This window comes from Osmerus eperlanus, chromosome 1 (genome assembly GCF_963692335.1).
Source record: "Osmerus eperlanus chromosome 1, fOsmEpe2.1, whole genome shotgun sequence".
Lineage (NCBI taxonomy): Eukaryota > Metazoa > Chordata > Actinopteri > Osmeriformes > Osmeridae > Osmerus > Osmerus eperlanus.
Genome location: NC_085018.1, coordinates 9,767,629 through 9,789,133, shown reverse-complemented (window position 1 = coordinate 9,789,133; position 21,505 = coordinate 9,767,629). Strand labels below are relative to the sequence as shown.

Below are 21,505 nucleotides of genomic sequence, written 5' to 3'. Positions count from 1 at the left end.
TACAGAGAACCTAACTGGAACCTTTTTTAAAAGATGCTAGCTTCTGCTAGCATTACAAACGGTTCTGTGTACTGCAGCGCATTTTCCAGCCTGGGTTAGTCGTCCCCCCCCCACTTTCCCACCCCACCACCCCCACCCACCCCCAGTCCAGCCAGGATGGAGGAGGGGGGGACGGGTCAGGGTCGAGGACCAAACCGAGCCAACGGCACCGGCAGCTAAAGTGTTCAAAGCTGCGAGGCTTATTCCAGGTCCTGACCTTGCAGTGGAGGACCACCACGTTGCAGGGGTCGGAGGTCAGCCAGGTCTCCATGGCCTTGCACATGGAGCAGATCTTATCCAGGGGAGGGGCGTGGAGGTCGGGCCACCCGTAGTCGTGCACCTGGAAACGGGCATTAAGAGGGACGGTCAACGCCCTGGCGGTTTTCTTTGAAATGATTCTTATTGGATGATGTCTAGGTGCTCAACAAACACACAGGTAAGAGTACGTAGTGTACTGATGTAGTTTAGCTTGACACGCAACTTTGTGTGTCACTTAATGGTTGCGGTTGATAAGTTAGCCAAATGTGGTTCCTTCCTACACAGCTGTCCATACCTTGTGGTTGAGTCGTGCAATGTCATGACGCTTCTCAGACAAGTTTAAGAGCTGGGAGACAAAAAGGCAATTATTAAAGGTTGAATATACTTTTAGACAACATCGAAGAGCCAATAAACCATGTGTTCGGGGACATATCAAGCAAATCGAATTGTGAGTCTCAAATTTATACTGTATGCATTTACACAAATAAAAATACAAATATGTTTAAAAAACTGGAATGTTAGGTAATCTCACAGACTATGACTGAACACAAATCTTCGTCAGAAACACTTGTTATTCCAATACACAAACACATTTTATTAGATAAAATTATTAAATAAAAAGCGCCGAATGTTGAATAGTTACGAATCCTTAACAATGCCTAGTAAGATCATCACATTTTAAGATGATCTCATCTGACTTTACATATTGTACAATGCAATAGATTTGCATAACTCAGATTCATGGAGCACTAACCATTCTGGGTAAATACATACAGAAAAAAGCCTAATAATAAAAGAAACACGCTAGTGTCTAAGTCATATTTACAAAATTCAAATTAACAGATATATATGCGTTATATATATTTATCGAGTTCTCATTCGAAGACGTTAGCAGTTGCTACACAGACACAGTTTGTCACCTAATCGCGCCAACTGCAGATTCTTAAATTCCTTAAATTCCTTATTTAATGACTGACCAGGAACTTGTCTTGGTGTTTTGACTTGAGCATGGAGAACACTTCCTGCAGGTTGCCCCGGTAACGCTGGTTGTCCAGGTCGGGAAGGAAGAAGACGGAGATGATCCTCTCGGTGATGTAGGTCAGGTCGAAGTCATAGTGTCTCTCCATCACTCTCTCCATAACCCTCTCCACACTCTTGGTCCTGCAGAGGAAGACAGAGAGAGAGAGGGAACTCTTGTAGCAATGCGTTCACTTTTGTCAAGAATATTCCCCCCCCCCCCACCCTATCACTTCTCTCCACTTCTGATGGTGTAGAAAGAAGCAGAAAGAAGCAGGGGGGGGGGTTATTTTCCCTTTCATGTTTATGCTTTTGTCCTTCCCACTGAATTGCCCTCCTCAGCGCCATATCTGCTCTCAAGCCCTTGTCAACAATGCTATGCACCCACTGTTCCTTTTTTCCACTCATCTATTTTTTAAGAACTGAGAGTTTTGTACAAAGGATTCGTATGTCTTGCTCCTAAGTTTACTTGGGAATCATACTCAGTCCTTCTTTATGGAAGCCCTAAAACCCATCCCAATGATCAGCTGAGTTCTGGGCTTGTTCTCGCAGTTGAAGAAGAGCTTGAAGACATTTTCGTACCTGGATAGAGAGCCCCTCTTTTTGAGTGACTGAGACTTGGTGGAGCCCTGCTGAGAAAGAAAGAAAGAGGAGAGAGAGAGAGAGAGAGAGAGAGAGAGAGAGAGAGAAGAGAGAGAGAGAGAGAGAGAGAGAGAGAAACAATGAACTCCTTGTATTAAAAGATGGACAGCAGATTTTTTTAAATAGAAATATTTCATGCAGTACAGTGGGAGTTCCATGTAAACATACCAGGTCTGGGCCAGAAATACAGGGGGACGTCGCCTGAATGAGAGGACAACAGATTGTTTAGAAAAGCCTCACACACACACACACACACACACACATAGGCTGCTCTTGAGTACACACACAGATGGGTTCACACACACCATATCTTACGCACACCCATAATCAAAGCTACACGAAGAAAAAACAGTCAAAGTTACAATTATTACATACAGGTATACATCAGCACAGAGGCACTCACGCAAGCACCCATTCATAGAGGCACGCAAGCACACACACACACACTCAACATAGCTGCACACACACACTGATACAGTGATGTGGGGGAGTAATAAACTGTCCACAGTAGATCATGTTTAAGTACAGCTCCAAGTTTTATGTGCTTATGGGCTACTTTGGCTGAGAAACGGCACTTAATATAATGATTTATTGGCAATGACTGGTAGTGAGTATGATGGAGAAAGATAGCGAGAGAATTATGAGGAGGGCTTCACATGTGGTGTGCAGTCTTCTGACAGCCTTGTTCAGAGTTACTGAGCCAGAATTCACAAGTGTGCCAAACCACCCACACACCCACACACACGCAGACACACACACACACATGCACACACACACACACAAAGAGTCGTAAAATATGCTCCGTTGAGGTCATTTGTGCAGCCCTGGCTCCAGTCACTGCATATTTAAAGGCAAGAGGACAACAGAAGGACAACAGATACAGTATTGGGATGCCAGCTTTTCCTAGGACGTGTATTCTGGGTGCTGACAGACAAGGGTCAAAGTCGGTCACCTTTGACCTTTGAACTATGCACAGAGAGAGAGAGAGAGAGTGGCACAATCTGATCTGACCCCTCTGACCCTGATATTATTGAGCGGGGGAATGCTAACAGGTGCATTTGTGGAATAACCCATAATAAGGTGGGTATTTATTAGCAGGGCATGTTGAAAACGCCACTGTCACTTCAGCATTAAGCTCACTAAGAAGCTGAAAAGACTTTCGAGCACTTTTCTATCATGGCAAACTGGATGCATTTTTCCAATGGAATCTTATCTTTGTTTCACTTTCTGGGAGTGAAACGGAAACCTTCATGTTTCCTGATTCGGCCTTTGTGATGAATGAGATTGAACATATCTGATGTAAAGTGGGAATTGTTGTTGAAATTGTAATAACTTGCATGTGTGATAGGATATCCTTGACTGAAAATACCTAATGGGACCGTCCCATCCACTCTTGTTGACGCGTTCGAGTACAACAAGCTATTCATAAGGCATGCCATTTTGACATCATTTAAAATGGCATCCATTGAATGCAGTTCATTCTTTTAGGGCATGCAAGATGGTAAAAATGGCACTGCTGTGCCATCCCTCCCTCCCACTCTCCCTCCCTGCTCTCATCTGATGAAAATAGTGGATGAGTGTATGGGGAAAGGATGGGGAGAGAGAAGAGCCAATATAAACACCAACAAGATTACATCTTCCTGGCTGGCAATTAGATAGCTGTTTCCTGAAGGCACAGAAACCTCCCTCTTCATTGCTCTCCCTCGCTCGCTTGCTCGCTCTCCCTCACCCACACTCACACACAAACATGAAACAGACAACAAAGAACACGCAAAGATGCAAAGAGATACACGTGAATCCGAGAATCTGCGAGTGCTGTAGATTGTTCTGTACACCAACACACTGACAGTGACGCGCTGGTAGGTCGAGACACACATGCACACATGCGTGCACACACACATACATTCAAATACATTCTCAAATGCACCAATAAAACAGACCAGATGAACAACAGTTCACCAAACTCTCAAATCAATACCACATGGTTAAGTCCTGTTATTGTTCAGGAGGTTGGACAAACGTCAATGTACAGGGACCGCACCGACGCTGAAAAGTCACAACATGCCGACATTGACGGCCACAAACGCCGTCTTCCTCCTCTCTTCAAACATGGAACTATCAAGTTTAATTTGACTAGGCCTCCTACAGTTTGAGAACAAAACCAAAATAGGTCTGATTCTACCAATTCTTCCTGTAAATGACAGGACAGGTCAGGAAATGTGTCAAAAAGTTTCTAAACTCCCAGAAATGACACCAAGACTGCAATAACTATAAAAGACGGGGAAAAGAGAGATGGTATGAGTTGAGGAAGAGGAGGACAGAGAAAAGACATGTGGCAGCGACCGGTGGGAAGAGTGAAACAGATGAAGAAAGGAAGGGAGGGGAGGGGAGGCCAGCTCCTGATTGCTAACCGCTGAGCAGAGAGAGACGGAGAGATAAAGAGCAAGATAAAGAGATGGAGAGGGAAACAGAGAGAGACAAAAAAAAGAGGCAGAGAGAAAAGGGGGAGTCCGAAAAGAAGGGGAAGGGAGACAGAGAAAGAAAGAAAGAAAGAAAGAAAGAGAGACTTAGCCATGGGGAGAAAGAGAGCAAGAAAGAAAGAGGGATGTCGCTATTGTAGTAAACATTGTTATTAGCCAGTTTAACACAAAACAGCAGCAGATCCCTGCTTAGAGACTTGAAATCACTCTGGCTCTAAATGACGAAAAAACAGATTAACACGCTATTGCAGGGAGAGAGGAGGAGAGAGAGAAAGGGGTAAGAGGAGGAGGAGAGAGAGAGAGAGAGAGAGAGAGAGAGAGAGAGAGAGAGAGAGAGAGAGAGAGAGAGAGAGAGAGAGAGAGCGCGAGAGGGAGAAGGAGAGAGAGCGAGAGCGAGAGCGAGAGAGAGAGAGAGAGAGAGAGAGAGAGAGAGAGAGAGAGAGAGAGAGAGAGAGAGAGAGAGAGAGAGAGAGAGAGAGAGAGAGAAACAACAGAGGGCGAAAGATATGGTCGGTGGGAAGGAGAGAAAAAGAGCTGTAAAGAGAGGAATGGGACAAAGGTGGGTAGGGACACTAAGAGGAGAGAGAGAGAGGGAGGGAGAAAGAGAGAAGATATAAGACAAGGAGGAAGGGAGGGGTAGCGAGAAAGGACATGAGGGTCACTGCAGTGAATCAAATCTAATCTTGGACTCTGTTACGATGTAGGGGGTGGTCTGGGGCGGTGCATCTGTGTAAGCATTACTGTCAGTTCCGGCAACTATTACATAATAAAATAGACACGCGGTCAGGATCAACATGACTGCATCTCATGCTAGCCAAGCATTCTGGCAGAATGGTGGCACTATGACTCTCTATGACATAGTGGACCAGCAATGTCTCACACTATATTTAGAGAGGCAGAACGAGAGGGAGAGAACGACAGATTGTAAAGAGCAATATACAGTATTTGATGTCTACACATAAGTACTGTATGTATACAAATGTATACAGTATACTGTTATACAGTATCATGTTATATCTCCATGCCATGTATAAACATCTAAATAAATAGATGTGTTGTATTTAACAAATATAGATCCATGATATTTCACTTGAACATGATTAAGATTCCATAACAACAACAACAACAACACAATTGTTCCCACAATTGAGAACATCATTGGTTTTATCACATGAATGTGTCTTACATCCCCAAACTCACCCCCCAAAGAAATCCAAAGGCATATAATGATGGCGCAGCCCATGTAGAGAGCATTTATTACACACAGGAAATCGAGTCAAGAGAGAGTTTTGAGGCCCATCCACAGAGGAAGGAGGCTTCTGTTAATGGACGTAATCACGGTGGTTAAGGATGCAAGGTAGGTGACTAAGCGTCAGGAAGGAAGGTTAGCAGACAGACATGATAGCATCCCCCCGGAGTGGGGCTGTGGAGCAAACTGGAGCTGGATGGGATGGTGTCTCCTGCATGGGCAACACAAGAGTCAACAGGAAGCAATTTGCAACAGGACACCACGGGAAGTCGACCTTCCGCACGGGGCACGTGTGCACGTGTGCACGTGCGCTTTGCGCTCAAGATGTGCACGTGCGTGTTCTGCCTACTGGAGAGAACACAGGCGAGCAAGCTTCTCCCTCTCTCTCTCTCTCTCTCTCTCTCTCTCTCTCTCTCTCTCTCTCTCTCTCTCTCTCTCTCTCTCTCTCTCTCTCAACAAGAGGTACAGTGTCACCGGCTAACACACACACACACTCGCACACACGCTTACAGCAGACACAAACGTCCACCCACACACATGCTCTTCACTGTCTTTCTTTGAACTCCTTACATGAAGAGGTTAAAACTATGACATGAAGTCTATTGCATATATGTTACCATTACATGAAGCAGAGAATTGCTAACAGACACACACAGACACATGTTACATACAGACACACGCATACGGTGTACACACACACACACACTTAACTTAAACACAAACACACAGTATTGGCCTGGGGGTGGCCATTAGTTCATGGAGTCAGTCAGTCAGGAACATGGCATGGGGCCATCTGGTTCAGTTTGCCTTGCTTGTCAGCTACTACTTACAGAGGTGCTAGCCTTCCAACCCCAAGGGACTGACTGGTTCACTGCACTGGCTGTCTGGCTGACTGACCGATTAACTGACTAGTTTGCTACATGTGGCTGTTCCTAAAACATGGGCTGTGTGCAGACCAACTACGAATACCGTTTTTGAATAAGAGCAGTGGATGTACAGGCAAACAGGACAACAATCCATGTTTTTCTCAGTTGTCAAGAATGTTAAGTATCATGACATGAAACTATGAGACTCAGTCTTTGTATTTGTCAGGATTTGTCATTAATGAGCCTTCAGAATAAAAGCGTCTCATGCTGAAACATTGAGACTAATCTAGAAAGCAAGTGGGATGTATAAATAAGAGTGCTGGTACTAGGGACTGCATGTAGACTATCGGAGTTTCACCTAAAAGTTCAGTCCATGTAGTTTCACTTTGACACGGCAGAGAGCGATCATAAAGCTAAAAAAAGAGATAAACAGAGAAGGAGAGAGCGAGAGAGAGCGAAGAGTAGGAAGAAGTGAGCAACTTCTTTCCTTAACAGGAAAGGTCAATAACCATGTCCTTATTTTAGAGAGTATTCCAGAAGTTTCCGTGACACCCCTGGTTTAGAAGGCTCATAAGCTTGCCTCCTGGAAGCTGAAACCTAACGTTCTCTGACGGTCTACCTCCTCCTCCCCTCTTGCTATCTAATTGAATCAAAGACGCTGTGTTTCCAGAGAAAACAACAGACATGTCACAGTGCTTCATATAGTACACTGAGATGCCTAGGTTTAGCAGTTTGAGACAGGCTCGCCAGGGAATGCCTCCTATCTTTAGGTCTCTACCTCCCTTTGTCGCTCTCTCTCTCTCTTCTATCTTTCTCACCTTTCTATGCCCCCTCGTCTCTCCCTCCTTCTCTTCTCTCCTCTCCCGCTGTCTGTCTGGTTCTCTTCCTTGCTCCATGTCTGTCTGTGGACTGAACATCACCCTCTCCCCATTTCTCCCATCCCCCTCGCCCTCTTCTCTTGTCCCTTTCCTCTTTCCCCTCTCTCTCTATTCCTTCCCACTCCTATTCCCGTCTCCCCCATTTGTTTCCATCACATGTATTTCTCTCATACTCTGTCCCTCGTTTTTAATTACATCCCTGTCCCTCCCCCTCTCTTCCACTCCCTCCCTCCCTCCTCCTCCGCCTCCCTCTCTATCTCCCTCCACCCCTCTCGCCCCTTCTCTCTCGTCCTCTTTCACCCTCTCCTTCCTCCCTCTCTCTCTCTCTCCCTCTCCCTCTCATTGGACCTTATGTACCGGGCCTCTGAGTAAACAGACTGACCACAAACATGCTCTGCATGGGAAACAGGCGTGTTACTCCCCGTGAGTCAACATGACCATAACGAGATGACAACGGTCGCCCCGATTAAGATAACACAGGGGACGGAACGGGAGTCGGAGGGGTTAAGGCGGGGGTGGGGGTGGGGTGGTAGGGATATGATGAGAGATAATCAAGAGTGCAGTGGAGGAGGGGTATAGGGGGGTCAAAGCGATGAGGGCTGATAGCAAGTGAAGAGAGAGAGAGAGGAAGAGGGAGAGAGAGAGAGATGGGTGGACAAAATAGAGAGTACAGAGCGTGTTCTTGGGGAGGGGGGGGGCAAAAAAAATAACAACAGCTGAAAATGCCCTGCGCCCACAGACACTTCTGAGAGATTTCCAGCAAGCTATTTTTGATAGACCACCCTATTTTAGATTGCACGCTACTCCCGGACCCTCATCAGCTTATTGGCTCGTTTGTACGCCGTTCGACATGGCATCTGTGCTCGCTGCCCTCGTCCCTGGGACCCCACACGGCTACACCAGGCCAGCACTGTCACTCCAAGTTTCAAACCGCACCACTGCAAACAGCATCAATTAACTATGTCTACAAGACAAATGCACTCCCAAGTCATGCACTTTTTATCTGACACACTGACTGACCCACACACACACACAAACTATTTTGCTTATACATATCAAATCTGACCCTTAGATGCTCCTTGTTCCTTTCAGAGAATCGGATGAAGCCTCATTTGTAGACGTCAAGCCCAGTAATATGGGTCTGCCCCTGCCCCCTGCTCTTGCCCCTCAAAAAAGCATCTGAACTGTCACACACACAAAGCCACATGTCAAATTCCTAAATCCTTTAAGCCTAAATAGCAGCGAAGGTATTGTCATGGCCTGGAATGGAGAAAATATCATCAGCAAGCCGTAATCCCTCTAACATGAGAGGGGAGAGCCTATTGTGGTCTGGATCTCTGAGCTTTGACACAGGAAATGAAAGGGAAAAAAACCTGCCTGAGTAAATATAAACACGCGCGCGTGTGTGTCCTTCATATGTATGAGTGTGTGTATCTGTTTGCACAAGGGTGTGTGTGTGTGTGATCGTGTGCGTGTGCGTGGGTGTGTGTGTGTGTGTGTGTGTGTATGCTCCGTTTATTATTTCCGCCCCACATGGGGGCTGAGAGGTGCTTTAGCAAATCATGCATTGTGACAGTTCATGCATAAAACACACCAGCTTATTGTCGTATATCATACAGTACCATAATATAAGTTCACATTGGGACAGAGACTAAGACTTAAACACTGACAAACACTTAACGCTGTCTTCCTGTAGGAAATGACCGACGACACTGCTCAGCGTCAACTGCCTGTTTGTCGCTTCTCACCCACTGTCACCGGATCAATCCACTTAGCGAGAACAATCTATTGTATTGACACATTCGACTATTTCGGCCGCCCAATTGATCTTTTTTTTGTACACAGTGAGCTTTAGGGTCTGGGGTGTCTATGCAAGGTGCTAGTGACTTGTTAGTGTCACACACCTCACCGTGCACCTCACAGTGTATACTAGATCACTTGTTCACATTTCAAAGGCAACACTTCAGACCTTTAGTGAATTCTGTTGGCTTGACAGAAACCAGGGTCTTTTTCTAATGTTCACAAACATTAACAAAGGACCTTCTTGCACGCTTATGAAACATTTTGCATCATCGGTTGGGCTATATGCCTAAAACCTAGAACAGGGGAGGCTATATGTAGTCGTTGCATGATGCTCAGACATACAAACTGTATCACTTTAATCTGGAACTCAACAGACATTGCAGTAATTGTGCCGATGGTGCACTGTTGCCATTGTGGTCATCTGTGATTCCCTGTGTAACATGAGTGGTTGTCACTGACACACACACACACATGAATGCAGACACACATGGACACACACAAATGATGTTAGGACAGCTGACCAGTTTCCTGACTCCGCTGTGGTCTGCATGGAGACCGCACTGCTATCAAACACAACCGTCTAGACATGTACACACACACACACATGTGCACTAATACACATACCAACAAATACACACGCGCTCTAACATACACTCTATCTTTCTCAATTTCTCTCTCTCTCACACACACACATACACACACTCCCTCTCGTTTATTGTCTCTTACACACCATCAGTGATACTAGCATTAATTTTCTATCTTTGCCAATTACACAGTCCTTCCAAGAAGTGTTTGAACACACTGTCTATTCAACAACCTTAGCACTAACTTAAATAACAGTTCTGTAGGAATCTTCTGGCTAGTTACAGTAGCTAAGACTAGAAATAGATTATTACATTGCCCACTGAAGTCGATGACTCGACTTAAAGATTCTAAAGCTGTCAGATTGGGGCTAATTCCTACTTTATAGATCAAACCATGAGTGAAGTGCACAAGAGGTCTCGAATGAAAAGCAATCTTTTTGATTTAGAAACACCAACACACACACACACACATGTACACACGCACACACACACAGACGTACACACACACACATATATACATCCTGTTTTACCTTTCAACACGAAGCTTCCGTTCCCTCTCTCTCTCTTCCCTCTCTTCGCTACTGAGGAGTTGCGCGTGTGGGAGTCTGGGATACAGTGGCTCCCTGCCTCTCCCTGCCTCTCCCTCGCTCTCCCTCGCTCTCCCTCGCTCACACCCTCTTTCCCCCTCCCTCGCTCGTTTGCTCTCTCCCTCACATTCTCTCTCTCTCTCTCGCTCTCTCTATTAAACTGACACACACTCTCCCTGTACCGGCATACACCATGGTCTACCTCATTCTCAACACCATTTCCCCTCTCTCTCCCTCTCTCTTTCTCTCACTCTTCGTCACACACACATGCACACACACACGCTTCTTGGGCAGCACTTAAAAGTCAGAGGGCTTTGGTTTCTGACACCCTCTTCCTTGTCCTGGGGAAAAACACTGATAGAGGGAGGGAGAGGACGAGAAAGCGAGAGATGAAACGAGGCCGAGTGGATAAGAGGGAGACAGGGAGGTTAGGTTCTGTAGAAAAGAAAGGACAAGTGGATAGACAGAAGGAGACATTCGTTCATACAAGGCAAAAGAGGGAAAGGAGATGTGTTGCAATATATTGTAAGGACAAGAAGGAGTGCGAGAAAGAGAAACAACGAGAGAGAGAGAGAGAGAGAGAGAGAGAGAGAGAGAGAGAGAGAGAGAGAGAGAGAGAGAGAGAGAGAGAGAGAGAGAGAGAGAGAGTCACACACACAGACCCACACTTCCCAGATACACACACACACAAACACTTCCCTTCCACACACACACTCTCTCTTAATAGACATACACACACACACACACCCCTACCACACAGACACACTCTCTCTTACCAGATGACCAACTCTTATTTGATACTCCCGCCAATCAGTCGGCACAGCGGCTTCCCAAGTGCTCTCGTTATTTCTATATTTACCCGCTTGGAGTCTTCCCTGACTGAACATTACACGGCGGTGCCCAATTTACGCGCTTTGACCTCTACCTCACCCTCCTTCTCCATACCTCTGCGGTTGTTTTGGTCGTCCGATATGCGCGACAGGATACGCCAGAAATTGTAATCCTCTTTTTTTAAACGCAGTGACACAGCAGCTGGTGCATCGTCACATACTATAATGGCTGTGTGTGTGTGTGTGTGTGTGGGTGTGGGTGTGGGTGTGAGTGTGTATGGGTGGGTGTGTGTGTGTGTTGGCATAAGATATGCTTTCACCCTCAAAAATCCTAAAGGATTTGTGCTGAATTAAAGTGCTAAGTGATGGAGGGTGTGTGTGTGTGTGTGTGCGCATACATGCAGGGTCAAGGTGCTTGTGTGCCTCTATCATGTGTGTATAATGGGTAAGCACCATATCTTCACACAGTGTGTGTGAGTGTGCGAGAATAGGTTGAACGATCTACCTTTGAGGCGGCAAATGAGCTTTGAATTGTACACACCTACATCTGGACCATGGTACCAGGACACAGAGAACAACTGCAGCCTGGCATAAGTCAGGCAACCGGGGGGGAGGGAGAAGACAACAGGGGGCAACCCATCTGCTCACGCTGAAGGAATCCTCTACTTAACAAAATTCCCCCAAAATTGAATATTAAAAAAGAAATAAAAGGCCAAATAATCCACGTGAATACATCCACTTGGCATCAAGGCCCGTCTGAACAAAAAGCGCCATGAAGCGAGTCGAGAAACTACATGCGTTTGAAATGAGCTTCAAACAAGCTCTACTTAGAGGCAGACTAGCTCATTAGTGCTAAAGTTGGCTAACAAGCTACTGTGCCAAAGGAGCCTGACTGGAAATTGAGTCATCGTGGCCACGTTGATGCTACCTCCTGTGTTTTCTCGACCTCTGACCCCTGACTACGGCTCGTGAACATCGACCCTCGACACTCAACACTGTGGCTGGCTGACAGCTCGGGTCATGGAGTTGAAACACCCCAAATCGGATGCCCTCTTTCACCAGTATCCTTTTCTTCTTTTTAGGTTCATTTGTGTGATGTTTTTACTTTAATGACTGAATTGATGTGTGGATGAATGGACGGTTGGATGAAAGTTAATGTGAAGAAATTAAGTATTCATGGGTGCTAAACTAAATAGCCTCAACACACAAGCCCACATGCATGCACGCAGGCACGCACGCACACAAACACACGCTCTCTCTTTTTTCTTTCCAAACTAGAGAACCTCAGACACAATCTGACAGGTGCCGGAGATGATGCAATCACAAAAAGTCATTTTGCTTCACTTGACATCACCAATCGTTGCACTGAACCCTTAGCTCTTGAAGAAAGAACAAAAGTCAAGCCCTGGCATGAGGACTTTTTGATGACCCCCACAAAAACAGGGCTGGTTGTCAACAAGAGGACGCCCTCTCTTGAACACATATCTAGGCCACTGCACAGATTTGGCTGGCTAACGTTTTCAGACCGAAGAAACATTTTACGATAAATAATTAAGGTTCACTACACTGAGCATTACATCAACAGCACTTCAAAAGGCTTCGTAGTTGACTGTTCATTTTTACTAAAGCATGCAGCATATTGTAATCCTAAACATCAAATCAATTTGGATGAATCATTTCCGTGTACAGTGACTTTTATAGACCACAACAGAGCAGTGACAGGACAACACAGTACACTGATTAAATTTGAAAAGACCTACCTTAGCTTCACATTTCTTATGGACAGTTGCCTTGCACTCTACAACACGGGGGGGGGGGGGGGGGGGGCAGAAGATTGAGTTAAATGTTGTTGTTTTCTTTGTCTGACTCTTCAGTCACTTTGTGAAATCACATGATCAGATATTGGCGTGCCGAGGGAAGACAGCCTGGAAGAAAAACCAGCTCTGCCGTCTGTGTTTGGGGCACTGAGAGGTTGTGTGCATGTGTCTATGTCATCCAACTCATCCTTGCAGAAGGAAACAGGGCTCTGTGTGTGTGCGTCTGTGAGTGTGTGTAAAGTGCAGGCCCCTCTTACTGTGTGCGTGTGTCTGTACATGGCTGTGTGTTTGACTGTGTGTGTGTGTGTGCCTGTACATGGCTGTGTGTTTGACTGTGTGTGTGTGTATGTCTGTACATGGCTGTGTGTTTGACTATGTGTGTGTGTGTGTGTCTGTACATGGCTGTGTGTTTGACTGTGTGTGTGTGTCTGTACATGGCTGTGTGTTTGACTGTGTGTGTGTGTCTGTACATGGCTGTGTGTTTGACTGTGTGTGTGTGTCTGTACATGGCTGTGTGTTTGACTGTGTGTGTGTGTCTGTACATGGCTGTGTGTTTGACTGTGTGTGTGTCTGTACATGGCTGTGTGTTTGACTGTGTGTATTCCTCCGTTGGACTCACCCTTGCAGAAAGCCCCTGGGTTGTCGATGTTGTGGCCACAAACCCCGCACACTCGCTTCCTTCTGAAGCTCTTTTCTGTGAAAGCGTGGCTCCCTCCTTTAGCAAGCTGGCAGAGACCAAGGAAGACAAAATATTAGTTCTACAGTAGACAGATACAGACAGACAGATAGACAGACAGATGGACAGACAGATGGACAGGTAGATCAGTGTGATAGCGCCCGATCACAAAATAAGTCATTTAAGGTTACCTTTCCTATAAAACAGGTCTATAGCTTGCTCTTTTATTAAACAAACTAAATGGCCTTATGTTATTTATCTTATTTACACGACGGCATGCCCCCCCCCCCCCCCAGGCTGTAAACCTAGGGGAAACACTGTAGATAGATAGACAGATAGACAGATAGATAGAACGGATACCATAGATCAGTAAATAATTATGATGCAATAGTAAATTATGTATTAATTTAGCAGATGCTTTTCTCCAAAGTGACATACAGTAGACCTCTTGATGCCGTAGTTGATACAGTAGACACTCTCTAACGCAGAGCCTCCCTACTGTTTGCACATCTGTGTGTGTGTCGGTACAACGCCTATGTATGCCCCATGACAAGATGAACTTCAGTAGTCTATCCTTGTGGGTTTTAATCCTATCAAATCTGCACAAAGGGCCATGTGTCCCAGTGTCCTACCCTTCGGTACACAGTAAGCTGGTCTCAGTCTCTCCATTCCTCACGCTTTCATCCTGGTCTTCGTTTCAATATTTAGAGTGGTGTCTATAGCAACTTTATCCCAAACCAAACCATATTTTTGTTTGTTGAGTAACCCATTTTATCTGTCCAATCGCATCCCTTGTTGGAAGCGGTGCTCTACGGGTGGAGAGGGCATCTTGGATCTGCTCTAGCTATGCTGCTTAAAAATGTATTTGTTGCAAGTCTAGTTGAAGTCTCTTGGTAAGTGTAGATGAGTTTGCCCAGTTGCCCCTCTGTGCCTTCCTGCCATAGGTTTCTACTGAATGTTGACGGGTGGCAGGGATATTATGGTGTGCCCAAGGAAGGCCAGCTGTGTCAACATCCCCCTCTTCCTGCTCTGGGCGAAGGAAAATGGAGAAGTGGCCAACTCTCTTGTTCATTTTCTCCCTGTTGTACGACTCTCTCCATCCCCTCAATCTGTGATGTGCAGTGTGGAGGGTAGGTGCCGTAGGACAAAGGACGGACTAAGTGACACACACGCGTGCATCGATACGTACACACACAAGCACACACGGACACCGGCGCATATGCGCTCACACACACAAGCACACACACAGGACCCCGTAACATAATGGGCATATTGAAAGAGGGACACCCCTTCACAGCGCAGTCACACACACCCTCCCACACAGGTAAACATGCGACACATTGACTGTCTACATTCAGTTCATAATCACTTCCCCCTCACAAGTGACCCATTCACAGAACAAAATGCCAAGGAAACGTAAACACACAACCAGACACTCACCTAGAGTCCATACGAGGACATCATTCCGGTCAAATCATAGGCATTATCCGCCTAATAAACCATGGTCATGCTTTTCACACACAAAAAGGAATGTACGCCAAACGTTAAGAGAGCTTTATGACATTGCTTCTCTAAAGCAGCGTCTGACAGCATGTGAACTATATTAAACCATTAATTCATCCCAGAGCAGGTAGGAGACTGGGTAAGGCGAGCTGTTTGGTCACACCAACTGCAGCCTACAAAACACAGGCGTTTCTCTTCTTGCTAAATGGCTTGATGCATTTCTCTGGCCTGAAAAGAACATTTCTGAACTCGCTTTTTTTCTTTTTTTTCTTCATCGAGGGCGAGAAACAGTAGAGTTATTGAGTTGAACTGCAAAATCGAAAGCACCTCGTCATACAAGCCGTACACAAACTCTCTTGTCGGGACACACCCTCGCAAACACCTTTATTTATTCACTCCATCACACGGCATGGTCACATTTTCCCCCCTTCATCCTTTCATCCCAACTTTCCAAGCCCTACTGGAGACATTTATAGTTTCACGGTGTAGCTAAGCCATGACGCTGTAAGAAGAGAGCAATCTTAGAACAGGGGGCCTCAATTGGAGCATAAAGAGTCTGTAAATATTTGATGGGCTTAACATTTACATAATCGTGTCACGTATGTGCCTTCTATGTTCTTAGTGGTAAGCTTGAGCTCTGCATATTGGTAGGCTATGTCACGCATATCATCTATGTAGGATACGATATAGTAGGACTACATAGGCTATTGTTATCGAGAAACCTAAAGGCAAGCCCTGTACTGTATTGTGCATATAGGTTCAGTGCACAGTGAAATATCAGAATGGCTGATGCAGTCTGAAACTTCCTACAATGTCTTTCGAAACAAATGCATAAACTCATGACTTTTCCGTGAGTTTTTAAATCAACTTTTTTTTGCACTGTTGTTTCTTTAAGGGCTATGTCTGAATACAGAATAATTGTATAGTGATGAATAGAAATTGGTATGCTTTGTCGTAAAATACATTTAACTTTGTTTTCTCTTAGTTAGACTAATAGCATTTTATCACAAAGTCCCCTTGGCTATAGCTTTAAATAGGCATGGCACACGTTTTTTCAACTTTGCTGGTCATTATTGACCTCCAGTTTGACAAAGTAGAGTGACTATTATTGATCCACTTATTGATGTTGCTATACAGTTTCGTCAAATTTTGTGTTAGTTAGGTGCTAAAAACAAAATACAGTTTATTTGTACAATTAAATTGTAGGTTACATGAAATGTCCACTCAATGATAATCCAAACAAGGATTTGTGACATTAGTGATTTATCACCACCTGCGTGAACACGTTGTATGCGCTGTGTCTTCAAACGCGCTTATTTTCATTCTGCTTAGGAGAAAGAGAGACTCAGTTTGTGGCTCCGAGCTCTCTGTCTATTCTCTCCTGTCTGTTCTATAGATAACTCAGGGGCTGGTTACACAACTCGTAGTTAGTGATATCTATAGGATCAATGTGAGTTATGTAATGAATGAGACAGTGTTATTGTCCTGGAGGGCTACTTTCCTGGGAGCATACATCAATCAAATAAAAAAGACTGTTTAACAAAGCAATGGAATCGTATTAATTTGCCACATAGGCCTATATGAAAAGTAGCCTACACAACGAGTAATTGGGTGTGCTCAAGCCTTCGGCGAGAGCACAACCTTTGTTCTCTCACGTATATATTATTGTGAGAATGCTGTTCAGCATTCTCACTATTGTTTTTCAACTTCTTAGTTCTTCCGCCGTTTTTTGGCCTTTAACTCGTTCTGCATACTTTAACCGATTCCTACAACTTTTGTATCAAAACGTTCAGCTCCTTCAGGAGATGATGGCTATGACTTTTGGTATTTCTCACTTTTATACTTTTTAAGACATTAAGGTTTTTGTGCAAATTATTCTCCCATTAAAAGTAATGGTAAATCCTTTCAAATCATTAAAAAGCTTCCTCCTCTTTCAAACGTAACTACTTCAGCTTACTTTCAGCTAGAGACACCATTCAACCTTTAAAATGTTCACAAGACATTCAGCTATTCCCAAATGATTCAGCTTTTTCAAATGTTCAGCCAATTTTGAATTATGACAGTTTGAAATACATTAAAATGTTTGCTCCTTCTTGATTTTTATGAATGAGCAGCAAGCAGAGTGCTTGCTGCTCTTTTTCTGATATTCAACTAATTTGTCAAACAAATTCCTCTAACGTTCATATAGTTTAACTTACAGAAACAAGTTATACCTTAAAATGTAGGAAAAATTGTCCTCTATCAGCCAATGTAACTACTAAAGAGCTCACATTTACAGATGTTCAGCTATGAGCCTTGAAGCGAGAGCAGCCTTTCAAATTCTCACACTAACTTCAATGGAGAGGTGAGTAAAATCAGTCAGAGAAAGCAAGAAGGAACAAGATTTTGAAACTGCCGATAGTCGTATTTCTGACCGCACAGACATATAAAGGACATCTCTGGTTTCGGCAGTCTTGGGTCTCGGAAAATATCCTTATATTTTGGATTGGACGTATAGTTTTGCGTCTAGGTCAACTTGTTTGAGGTGTGGATGCTAGGTAAATGTTCGTTTTTCTCTCTGCCTAGCTCGTTAGCTATCACAGCTGCGCCATCACCGTGGCAACCAAACAAACAAGCACCAGGAAAGCAAAAGGAACACGTTTTTGAAACTGCAGGTAGAGTCGTATTTCTGACTGCACAGACATATAAAGAATATCTCTGGTTTCGGCAGAGTCTTGGGTCTCGGAAAATATCCTTATATTTTGGATTGGACGTACAGTTTTGCGTCTAGGTTATCTTGTTTGAGGTGTGGATTCTAGCTACATTTCTCTTATTCTCTGCCCTCAGCGCGTTAGCAATCATAGCTGCACCATCACCGTAACAACAGACACGCACCACTCAGTCTCTCACACAGGTGATTGGTACGTTTACTTGACCATGAGAAACCCGATTACTAGCAATTGTCGGTTTATGCCAATAATACGATTACTCGTTTACATTTGTAATTAGTTATGCGATTACTCAATAAACGCGTCTACATGATTCTTTTTTATTAATCGTTGTATGCTCCACGGACAAAACTTGCACCATCATCCTTCTGCAACAAAGTGTCGCCGTGTCTTCCTGTATCGGCTCTACTGCTGTATGTTTCATTCCATCAACACATTGAATCCTACTAAGAAAGCCGAGTAAACGCACTCAATGGTAGGCTACATCTGCTACTGCTATTACTATCCCAACTATAATTTCAGCTGTTAAAACGATAATATTCTTGTTCCGACTAGCTAGCCTACTTCTTCTGTTTAACAGTTCAGCTTTCAGCTTCTCCCGCATTGTAGGCTATTTTAGCTCTTAGCTTTGTTAAGATGATGCAGATGATGCAGTTCAGCTTCCACACTGCCTCTTTTGTGTCACTCACACATTTTTTAAATTCATTTCAGCTTGCGGGTATTTTCTCATTTCTCACTTTTATACTTTTTAAAATATAAAGTTTTTTGTGCAAATTATTCTCCCTTTAAAAGTAATGGTAAATCCTTTCAAATCATTGTTGGAATGCTGCTCCAGCCCCTTTCAAAAATACCTTTCGGTTGCTTTGAAGCTTCAGCTTATAACTTTCTACTAAATTTTCACTATTTTCAGCTTTTTTAGCATGGTCAGCTATCCCCATTCAGGTTTTCAGCATTCTCACTGCTGTTTCGCAGGAACAGCCTTTTCTAGTTGTGAGAATGCTGTTCAGCATTCTCACTATTGTTTTTCAACTTCTTAGTTCTTCCGCCGTTTTTTGGCCTTTAACTCGTTCTGCATACTTTAACCGATTCCTACAACTTTTGTATCAAAACGTTCAGCTCCTTCAGGAGATGATGGTTATGACTTTTGGTATTTCTCACTTTTATACTTTTTAAGACATTAAGGTTTTTGTGCAAATTATTCTCCCATTAAAAGTAATGGTAAATCCTTTCAAATCATTAAAAAGCTTCCTCCTCTTTCAAACGTAACTACTTCAGCTTACTTTCAGCTAGAGACACCATTCAACCTTTAAAATGTTCACAAGACATTCAGCTATTCCCAAATGATTCAGCTTTTTCAAATGTTCAGCCAATTTTGAATTATGACAGTTTGAAATACATTAAAATGTTTGCTCCTTCTTGATTTTTATGAATGAGCAGCAAGCAGAGTGGCACACTGCTTGCTGCTCTTTTTCTGATATTCAACTAATTTGTCAAACAAATTCCTCTAACGTTCATATTAGTTTAACTTACAGAAACAAGTTATACCTTAAAATGTAGGAAAAATTGTCCTCTTTCAGCCAATGTAACTACTAAAGAGCTCACATTTACAGATTTTCAGCTATGAGCCTTGAAGCGAGAGCAGCCTTTCAAATTCTCTCACTAACTTCAATGGAGAGGTGAGTAAAATCAGTCAGAGAAAGCAAGAAGGAACAAGATTTTGAAACTGCTGATAGAGTCGTATTTCTGACCGCACAGACATACAAAGGACATCTCTGGTTTCGGCAGAGTCTTGGGTCTCGGAAAATATCCTTATATTTTGGATTGGACCTATAGTTTTGCGTCTAGGTCAACTTGTTTGAGGTGTGGATGCTAGGTAAATGTTCGTTTTTCTCTCTGCCTAGCTCGTTAGCTATCACAGCTGCGCCATCACCGTGGCAACCAAACAAACAAGCACCAGGAAAGCAAAAGGAACACGTTTTTGAAACTGCAGGTAGAGTCGTATTTCTGACTGCACAGACATATAAAGAATATCTCTGGTTTCGGCAGAGTCTTGGGTCTCGGAAAATATCCTTATATTTTGGATTGGACGTACAGTTTTGCGTCTAGGTTATCTTGTTTGAGGTGTGGATTCTAGCTACATTTCTCTTATTCTCTGCCCTCAGCGCGTTATAGTGATGGGCATTCCGGCTCTTTTTCGTGAGCCGGCTCGTATGGCTCAGCTCACTAAAAAGAGCCGGCTCTTTTGGCTCCCTAACGGCTCTTTAAAAAATACATGTTTTAACTATGAATTTGACTATGATAGGTGTGAAAACAATTCGATTAAATTATTAAATGAAATCATACTCGACCGTAACCACATATCTTTAAAAATGCATTGATTTGTCATGGCTCTCCTCCGAGTTTTGACTACTCTCTGACTGTGTGAGTTGGCTCGGCCCTCCCTCATGCAGGATTGACAGGAACAGACGATGATCGTGTGCGCCTTTAAGCCTACAAGTATTTTTTCGTTGTTCTTTGAATTAGTCAATTATTTTAAATACAATTAAAATTCATTATTTCATAATCATTTAGTTTTTATAGGCTGTATTAATCTATTAAAAATAGAGTCGGCTCTTCAGATATGCGAGCCAGCTCCCGACGTTCACCTTCAAGAGCCGGCTCCTAGAGCCGGATCGTTCGCGAACGACCCATCACTAGCGCGTTAGCAATCATAGCTGCACCACCACCGTAACGACAGACACGCACCACTCAGTCTCTCACACAGGTGATTGGTACGTTTACTTGACCATGAGAAACACGATTACTAGCAATTGTCGGTTTATGCCAATAATACGATTACTCCGTTTACATGTGTAATTAGTTATGCGATTACTCAATAAACACGTCTACATGATTCTTTTTTATTAAGCGTTGTATGCTCCACGGACAAAACTTGCACCATCATCCTTCTGCAACAAAGTGTCGCCGTGTCTTCCTCTATCGGCCCTACTGCTGTATGTTTCATTCCATCAACACATTGAATCCAACTAAGAAAGCCGAGTAAACGCATAGGCTACATCTGCTACTGCTAATACTATCCCAACTATAATTTAATCTGTTAAAACGATAATATTCTTGTTACGACTAGCTAGCCTACTTCTTCTTCTGTTTAACAGTTCAGCTTTCAGCTTCTCCCACATTGTAGGTTATTTTAGCTCTTAGCTTTGTTAAGATGATGCAGTTCAGCTTCCACACTGCCCTCTTTTGTGTGACTCACACATTTTTGAAATTCATTTCATCTTGCGGGTATTTTCTCATTTCTCACTTTTATACTTTTTAAAATATTAAGGTTTTTGTGCAAGTTATTCTCACTTTAAAAGTAATGGTAAATCCTTTCAAATCATTGTTGGAATGCTGCTCCAGCCCCTTTCAAAAATACCTTTCGGTTGCTTTGACGCTTCAGCTTATAACTTTCTACTAAATTTTCACTTTTCAGCTTTTTTAGCATGGTCAGCTATCCCCATTCCGGTTTTCAGCATTCTCACAGCTGTTTCGCAGGAACAGCCGTTTCTAGTTATTCTTATTGTGA

The 21,505-nt window shown here is 43.8% G+C and overlaps 1 protein-coding gene across 7 annotated transcripts in view; it reads right to left on the bottom strand.

Moving 5' to 3' along the window:
* LOC134018113 (tensin-2-like) overlaps positions 1-21,505 on the bottom strand; it is a 41,365-nt gene that overhangs the window by 11,631 nt on the left and 8,229 nt on the right. For 3 of the 7 annotated variants that reach the window (XM_062458064.1, XM_062458062.1, XM_062458065.1), the window contains exons 2-8: positions 13,670-13,775; positions 12,994-13,031; positions 2,125-2,157; positions 1,897-1,946; positions 1,275-1,458; positions 593-643; positions 257-379 (exon numbers count right to left, since the gene is read on the bottom strand). In XM_062458064.1, the coding sequence (XP_062314048.1) occupies positions 257-379; positions 593-643; positions 1,275-1,458; positions 1,897-1,946; positions 2,125-2,157; positions 12,994-13,031; positions 13,670-13,775 (585 nt within the window). Of the gene's footprint in view, positions 1-256; positions 380-592; positions 644-1,274; positions 1,459-1,896; positions 1,947-2,124; positions 2,158-7,369; positions 7,390-10,346; positions 10,432-12,993; positions 13,032-13,669; positions 13,776-21,505 lie in introns of those variants that run through there. The other 4 variants (XM_062458063.1, XM_062458067.1, XM_062458068.1 and 1 more) reach the window with 4 other exon arrangements.